We start from the raw sequence: 8,849 nt of genomic DNA on the forward strand, positions 1-8,849 counted from the left end.
CAAGACTGAGGGCGATTTCTCACTAGAGCTGCCTCGCAGCACAGCGCCGTTTGCCCCAACACAAACATGTCAATTTCACACCCGAGGCTGCGGGGCTGCATTTGACTTGGGGCTTTGCCCAATTTCCTCCGCAGTTTCATGATCCTCAAAAACCAGGATCACGAAATTGCAGAGGAAATCGGATGAAGCCCTGAGTCAAAATGCAGCCCCGGAGCTTTGGGTGTGAAATTGACATGTTTGTGTCGGGGCAAACGGCGGCTGTGCTGCGAGGCAGCTCTAGTGAGAAATCGCCCTGACACATTTGGGAGCAGGGAATCCCCTAGTCCTTTATATTTACTGATTCCTTCTTATGCTCTTTCTGGCTTTTTAAAGGTTTGCCTGAGTGGGAGGACACGTCCTTTTTTGTCTTTGGGAAGGAGGGAAAGAAAACAGAACAGGGAGGGAGCATCAACCTAAAGAGAGAGAGGCAGAAATGGGGGAGGACAGCGGGCAGCACTTAAATACCCACAGAAACAATTCTATTTTAGAAAGGATTAGTGATTTGAAAGTGAATGAGAACAAAGAATCACAGCAAAAGAAGTTTTGGTAACTGCAGGGCAACAGTGTGCTGGAAGCAGTCGGGATTAGATCCCTGTAAAACAAATGCAGAAACAAGAGAAAGCACTGAAACAAAGTGGAAGTGGAAGGGGGAGAGAATGCAGAATGGAAGAATAGGATGCGTTCAGATAGATACTCTGTACATACTCATCTTCCTTCATAGAGGCCGTTTATTTGACTCATATCTGAGATTTCAGTAGGAGGAATCTAATTTCTTTCAATTCTGCTGATCAACAGGAGAATTCCTTCCTTCAAAGTTAAACAAGAAAAAAGTCCTATTGGATGTCTCCAGGAATTAGAAGTGACCAATGATTTTTGTGAAATCCTAACCTTTGATCAAAACCTCGGAGATTCTGGTAATACTGACTCATGGTTTTCATTCATTAAATTGGCAAAAGACTATTTAGAATTATATAAATGGAAACATGCTGTCTCATGGAGCAATCTCTTCTTTTAAATATTATCAGTGTCCAGCTTTTCACTTATCCTAATTATTCAGAGAGAAATTTTTACCAGCCCAGTATGTAGCCGAGTAGTTCTTCACTCTGTGCATGTGTAGATGATTTCCATTTGGATCCCATACATGTAATGTATTTATTTTATTCATGGATTATATTTATTCTCATTGCACTTTTTGAAGTAAAATCATTTGCTTGAAGCAGCTAAATAAATTCCAAACTTGTCAATAAAACAATCAGCAGTAGAAACACCAAATACAAAGAGGGTAGACAAATGAATTTTAATTGAAACAAAGCCAGGAGAAAACTGAAACAAAACAAATGTAACCAACCAGGCAACTCACAAAACAGAAAGCTCTTTATCTCGTCCCTAAATGTTGTCAGTGATTAAGATACTGAAGGTGGTCCAAAGATATGCCCTCATAACTAGAAAGGCCTTACCCTTCCTCCAGACTACCATACTGAGGGAATCCCAGACGAGGCAGAGCTTAATGAATTTAGGCCCAGTCAAATTGGGGCAGGCAGTCCTTTGGGTTCCCTGAGCCCTGACCCTTCAGGGCTAGAGTAAATGAAAAACATTTGACTCTTTATTCTGAGCTCTTTTTCTGTTATGAAATCGCTGAAAAGGTTGTCAGTAGAGAGAACAGGGGGGTGAGCATAAGAAAAGTACTGTCCTTTTAACCTACATGTATAGTAGCAGAAGAAAATGTGTCAGTGCCTCTCACTTACAGATCCTATTGCCAGATAACAAAACTGCATGCTTTGTAGCGGTCATGCCTGTACTATGTGACCCCTTTTCCCCCCAGGTGTTTGACAGCCTCCCTGTTTTTAGCAGTCCTCGTCAGGCAGGAAAAAATCATAAAGCAGTCTGCTGTCTTTACAACAGCAAATACTAATTAAAAGTGGATCTAAAGTTATTGCTGGGATGTTGATGCAAGCCTTACTCCATTACTGGACAGTTAAAGTTTTGTTTACTTGTATTAGGGTCTTCTTCTGTGACTTCCATGGAGTCAGATCTGTCAACTCTGCTGATGCCCAGGCCATCAGATCTCCCTCAAAGCTACCACAAAACCCATCCTTGTTCTAGTGGAGAAGAAAGAGGAACCCTGCAGCCGGAAGATCAAGGTAACTAAGAGGAAAGAGTGTGAACACTAGAAGGCATCTGTCTGCCAATCAGTGGCACAACACACTGGTACATGTGGCTCTTCCTCACATTGCCTTCCCTCCAACACCACCTTTTGACACACACACCCCAAAGCTGAAGTCCATAGAACCTACATGAAGAACAAGCCATGTGAGTCTGGAGCTGCAGTAAAAAGGGGAAAAACAGTTGTCCCCTCTTCAATATTCCACTAGCAGAGCCTCGAACTCGCATGTCCCAGAGGATGAGTCAAATGCATAAGCCAATATATTGGAGAATTAACATTTACTGTGACAAATGGTTGTAAAAATATGAGATTCCAAAGTATGGAAAATTGGGTGAAAAATAACATTGACTAGGAAATGTGCTAAATCTGGCCGAAGAGGCAGCTAATGAGCTGGAAAAGCTGCCTCCCATCAAGCACCCTCTGTGTGAAGTTACTCATTGTTCTAGTTACATACTTGGCCTCCCTCCAACAATTTAAATTCCTGAATTGGGACAGTATGTCAAACACAGACAAACCACCAGCCAATCTGTCATGAGGCCTGCAGTTCATTCAGTAAAGCAGCTGTGTGTAATGCTATGTCAGATCCATAATAATTCCCAGCAAACCACCTGGTTTGGAGCCAAGTGAATTTAGCTGATACTATTTATCTATGTATTTATGTAGTGCATTTCTATTCTGTTCTGCCTTCAAAGTGTTCAAGGTGGATTATATTGTTCTCCCCTCCTGCATTATATCCTCACAACAACTCTGTGAAGGATGTTAGACTGAGAGTGACTGGTCCAAGGTCATCTAGGCAAAATTCATAGCAGAGTGGGGATTTGACCCGGAGTCTCCCAGATTATAGCCCAGTACTCTGACCACTATGCTATGCTTGCTGTGTTATAATACTAGGAGCCCATTATCTTTCAGTGTCTGTAAGTGCTAGTGCCCCAGAATTAAGAAAAAGAATAGAGATCGTCATAGAAGAAAGAAGAAATAATTCAGAAGAATAGGACATGTTAGCATATAACAAAACACTTGGCAACAGAGCTATGAAATTGCATAGCTTACCATACTCTGTTGTTGTTAAAAATAACTTTGCTGTGCATTTTCATGAATAGGAGCTTTCTAGAATTCTTCATTTTCATTAAAGAGAGGGGGAAATCCTAATTTTTTTTTCCAGAAAACAAAGCTGAATTCATGGATGAAAAAGCAAAGGGCTTAGAGAATCTACAGGATCCAGGGAGAAAAGAGCCAGATAAAGAAGTCAAGAAACAGGAGCAAAAGAAAGAGAAGAGTGTCTTTAAGAAGCTTTTTGCCAAGAAATAAGAATGGCAAAAAAGAAATATGTGCTACAGTTCCTTGAGTGAGCGTGGTTTTTCTCTTCGCTGCACTGTCACTAAAGGCTGTGAACTCCTAAGAAAGACAGACTTTGGCAAACAAGCATCCAAAAATTGTTTGGGGGGGAAATGTATGTTTCATCTCTGGTATTAAAGCCATGAGTGCCTCCAAATGATCAAGTGTTCTCAGTGCTGTGTGCTTTTAAAAATAAATATTGAGCTTAAAAATGGAGATAAATGGCATTAGAGCTGAAGAACAGAAAATGTTCCTAATGTTTTAATTTTTGAATAGCATTTTCTATGGTAATACTTGGAATGGAATCCTGACCTTTTCCCCCCTGACCCTTCACTAGTATAAACTTACAGTGTTTCACTTCAAATAAAATGAACCACACATAAGACCATTACTACATCACAATTTTATTGTGAAATCATTATCAACTTCATTATCATAACAGTTCTGGGTTCTTCATGAGATCCTTTTACAGTAAAAGGCTGTAATTATCAAGTTTGATTTCTTATCAGTGACAACATTTCCTCATAGTCTTGCAACCATATATCATTTCTATATGTAATTTTTTTGTTATACAGTAGTTAAAGGTTACATTCATATTAAATAATTAACCTAGAGCAGGAAGAGGGATTAGACAAATTCATGTAGAATACATATCAAGGGCTAACAGTCAACATAGCTACATGGGGCCTGCTTATTCAGCAGCAAAATAATTCTGAAAAGTGACGCTGCTGCTTTTATTTCTCAGTTATGAGTTTCTCAGAAACCTCTGGCTGTCCAGTGCTGCAAACATACTTGTAGACTAGCCGACCTCTCCAAACGATCCAGCAGGCAGGGCCCTTCTTATCGCAGCTATTCCATGTTTTTAAATAAGGCTTTAAGACTGAGTACTGTCATTTATACTCAGTGGAATGTATTTCAGTGTATGGGCCCCCTGTTTTGAAACCATGTGATCATAGGTTTAATTCATTAAGCAACCAAATTACCATATGTACTTTTTTGCATTGGGTACCTAACAATCCAATTGACCATGAAAATATACCTTTTCTGGGTGGTCTTAGCAATGTGGATTTTTTTAAAAAAGTGTGCAAATACTTTTGGATTGGATCCTGAAATTGTATAAATCAAATTAAACCCAATAATTCCTGAAGAGCTAAAATAATTTGCCCCAGATGGAGTTCTGTTTTTTAATAGTTTATGTGCTTTAAAGACACATCATTTGACTGTACTTTCAGCTTTGCAAAGTACACCTTCAGGTTCATGGTAACATCTTCCAGAGCATACAGCAACCAGATTTTACTGGGTATCAAGGAAGCTGAAGGTTTTCTGTTTTAAAGCATTTTTCTTTTAAACTAACCAATATCATTGTTGTCCATTCCATCCTCTAACATATTTTGCATATGCAATTACAGTCACCAAATGTGCATGACAACTTGTAACAGATGAGAGCAGGCTGTGCATGACAACTTGTAACAGATGAGAGTAGACATCATCAGTGTGCTTCCAACACAGAGCTTGCAAGCCATGCTACATCAGACTGTTAACACCATCCTTCATATGGGGATAGTGTGGACCTCAGCTAATCTCTAGCAAGATTAGTTGAGGTGGCAAAGCAATCATGCAGGGGAAAAGTACTCATAGCATCACCTCCATGCTAGTTGGTTATTCCATGAAGTTAGTCTCCCCTCCCTTCCTGTTTTCATCTACCATTACTTAGAGAATCATCTGATTAAAAGTACTTTTATATATGGAGTCAGATTAATTGTTTATGTTGCATGTACTTAATTAATAATTCTAACTGGCATCCTCTCACACCCAGTTCATGAGGCTCTTGGGCAGAGAGAGCTCTTTGTCTGCAGAACACTCACTAGATCGCTTGATTAAAGTTCTTCTTGTATCATGGTAAGTGCAGTAATTGTTCTGCCAGCAAATTAGGACTTCATTAAAATTCCGTCTTCTAAAGGGTGTAGGTTACATTTTTCAATGTTTTAAGAGGAAAAGAGCATGTATTAACTTGCATCTGAGTCAGCTCTGTACTGAGTCATATCAGAATTAGGGATAAAGCTACAAGTTCTTTCAAACACATGGAACTGTGTCCTGTGCTGAATTTGAGCTATTTAATATAAATTAACATAATGTATACAGATACAGTGTAAGTGAGGCAATATTATAAATAATGCATTAAAACTGTAACAATAATGTCATACTAAATTATTTTAACAGATGCAATATAATTCACAGCTGAAATGTGTCAACCCTTAAGGGTAGAATATATCTAAACAGGTCTCACAAATAATGGTGTGGATCCTGCCAGCTTTTCTACTGACACAAACAGGATGAGCAGATCCTTTTCACCCCTGAAAAATGTTTGCTAGGAATCATGGGATGCACAACAGACCTGCAGTGAGGACTGAAACTCCGAGAGATTTCCCATCATCCCTCCTGCATCAGTGGAAAGGCTGGTAAGATCCAACCCAATTATTTTCAACAAAGGAGAATGGAAAATACATATATGACTTAATGACACCAGAACTGAACCAAGAGTGTTCTACTCTTCTTGGTTTCATTTCAGTAGTACAGACGTCCAGTGCATCCTTTTTATTTCCCTTAGGGCTACAGAGGCGAGCTGAGATTCCCTCCATTATTAGAGTATTAACAAGTACGCTCTATTTCAATAACACCTCAGTACCATCTTGTAATACTGGCCCAGTAGTCTCAGAAAGCTGAGCATCAATGACCCCCTCGACATACCACCTGCTGAAAAATTCTGAGTTCCTTGTCTTATGCACTGGACACATACCCAAAGTGAGAGGGTTATAAAAATATTCATAAATAAGCATTTTGGAAGCCATCATCTCAGGATTGTCATCAAAAACTGCATTACACAAGAACAACTCCTTAGCATCATCTCGAACCAGAAGACAATTATTCTCTAGACTGACCTATCAAGCCAAACGTTTTGCCTCTTCAGAACTGCATTCTCAATGCTCTGTAAAAGCAGCTCTTTGCTACAGAGGACGTTATAAGTAGCTAAATTTAGCAGCTTGTCAAAATCTTCTGCAGAGTAAGTTATATGATTTGTTGCATATGGTGAGTCATCCCTGCTTATTTTTACTTCACCTCCACACATTTCTGCAGACGTGCGTTTCACTCCTGAAAATGAAGAGAAATAACAATGGGGAGCAGGACTTAACTTGATGCGTTTCACTCCTGAAAATGAAGAGAAAAAACAATGGGGAGCAGGACAACTTGAGCTTTTCCTTCTGTTTTTCAGTTAGAGGACACAAAACCTACTGCTTTAAAGCCAAACTGGTTCCACACCAGATGTCATCCTGCTTATTCTGTGCTCTCTTCCTCTGAGACCAACAAATATATTGTTATATACTCAGTGGGCTGGATCCAGCCAGATTTTTCAATTGATCTCACTTCTTTCCCTTCCTCACTACAGTGTCCATCCTGTGTGGGTTTTGTCCCATGATCTCCAGCAGGTTCTATGATCTCCAGCTTTAGCCCTTTTCCGTAGTCAAAGGGGTCCCCCTCCTCCCTTTTTCAGGAATGGAAAGGCTAGTTGGACCCAACCCATTATTGTCCTGATGCATGAGAAGTGTTGAGGGCAGTATTATTGAGTTAATATTTATTTGAGATGAGGGCCCAATAGTTGTGCGGAAGAGATAGTCATTTGTTTGCTTAGCACAGACGGGCAGATTGACACCAAGATGGAGAGTGCTAATCCATAAAGCAGGATCAGCTTCTCCAAACCAAGCAGCATCTACCTAGAGTCTCACAAGGCTTGTTCTTCTAGAGAAGAATGGGCCCAATAGTTGTGCGGAAGAGATAGTCATTTGTTTGCTTAGCACAGACGGGCAGATTGACACCAAGATGGAGAGTGCTAATCCATAAAGCAGGATCAGCTTCTCCAAACCAAGCAGCATCTACCTAGAGTCTCACAAGGCTTGTTCTTCTAGAGAAGAATAAAATGAAGAGCTGCATTGCTGAAACAGGAACTGCTCATCACTAACTGTGAATAAACAACTATACAAAAGATTATCACTTTACAGCCATTGCAATATTCCCTAGAATAAATCTTTAAACCTACCTTAACTTTCCCTCATTTTATAAATACTTTATGGTAACAAGGAATAAATTTACAAAGATTCAGAGCTACTCAGAATTTGGTTTTGAGGAAAGTGTCATTTTTAAAGCACTATATAAAGGCAACATTCTTCCGAGCTCCAGTTTAGACCATGTCTTCAGGTACATTGTGCACAAGTTGTTTCTTCCATGTTCTCTATCTGAATGTAGGTCAAAGCATTTGTAGCATCCAGAGGTACCTCAATCCATGAGCCACCTTCTACATCCAGCTGCCCCATTTGTACATCAGGTTCAGGTCCCAGTCCAGAAACCCGCCAGCACAGCAACAGAGTTTGTGGCTATAGCCGTGCTCATGAAGTTTCCTCCCCTTTCCCTGATCAGCACAAGTAAATCCTCAGGCACCCATTATCCTTTGGAGGGGAAGGGCATACACACAGAGAGAGAGAGAGAGACTCAAGAAACATGCTCTGCAACTATGTGAAAACATTTACATCAAATAAATACTGTGTGTTTTTTTGAAGGACACTCCAAGCAATTTACCACAGGAATTATGCCTCTAGAATCTCACTACACCCAGTAAAAGTATTGCTTACTTCTGAAGGAGTGTTTAATGAAAAAGTATTTTGAAATTTAGTCTAAAATTCGGTGTGGTGTGAGAGATTGCTGTAGTTCAGGGTTGGCTGGCCTCCTGCTTGTACACTTTTATAGCTGGCATGTGAGTCTGTAGCTCAGAAATATAAATGTGTTACTGTCTGGGACTCATATTTGCTTCTCTCCAGTTAACAGCTTGAGGCCTACAGGGGCAATGAGAATCTTGGCTCCTGAATTCTTTCCATATAATGTCATTGGGAGGAAAGTGCAATCTTATGTTGGGTCCATTATGTGCAGATGGCTCTCATTTTTATCACACATTTATATTATAGCAGCCTGGATTCATTCCAGGCATTACACATAATTCAAAGTTATGGCAGTTTTCAAACACATAACATTTTTTGCAGCAGATTATGTTATTTAACTAGTGAGAAGACATAGGCAATACTGACTACATGTAGGCTCTAGCTGGTAAATTTGCAAAACTGTTTATAATGCCCTCAACTTCTTCCTGCCACATAGGTGAGCATAAACTAATCAGATGGTTCAGGGATAACTGTCATGCATTTTACCCAACCAACTGGTATCCATCATGACATAGCTGATCAGCTCTACCTGCAGGACTGTAGCA

The 8,849-nt window shown here is 39.9% G+C and overlaps 1 protein-coding gene across 1 annotated transcript in view; it reads right to left on the reverse strand.

Moving 5' to 3' along the window:
- Window positions 1–6,243: 6,243 nt before the first annotated feature.
- LOC107111822 (cytosolic phospholipase A2 beta-like) overlaps window positions 6,244–8,849 on the reverse strand; it is a 235,253-nt gene continuing 232,647 nt past the window's right edge. The window contains exon 24 of the mRNA XM_015412860.1: window positions 6,244–6,688. Within this exon, the coding sequence (XP_015268346.1) occupies window positions 6,468–6,688 (221 nt within the window). The 3' untranslated portion in view covers window positions 6,244–6,467. The remainder of the gene's footprint in view (window positions 6,689–8,849) is intronic.

The sequence above is a fragment of the Gekko japonicus genome, unplaced genomic scaffold (assembly GCF_001447785.1).
Source record: "Gekko japonicus isolate JY-2015 unplaced genomic scaffold, Gekko_japonicus_V1.1 scaffold1254, whole genome shotgun sequence".
Classification (NCBI taxonomy): domain Eukaryota; kingdom Metazoa; phylum Chordata; class Lepidosauria; order Squamata; family Gekkonidae; genus Gekko; species Gekko japonicus.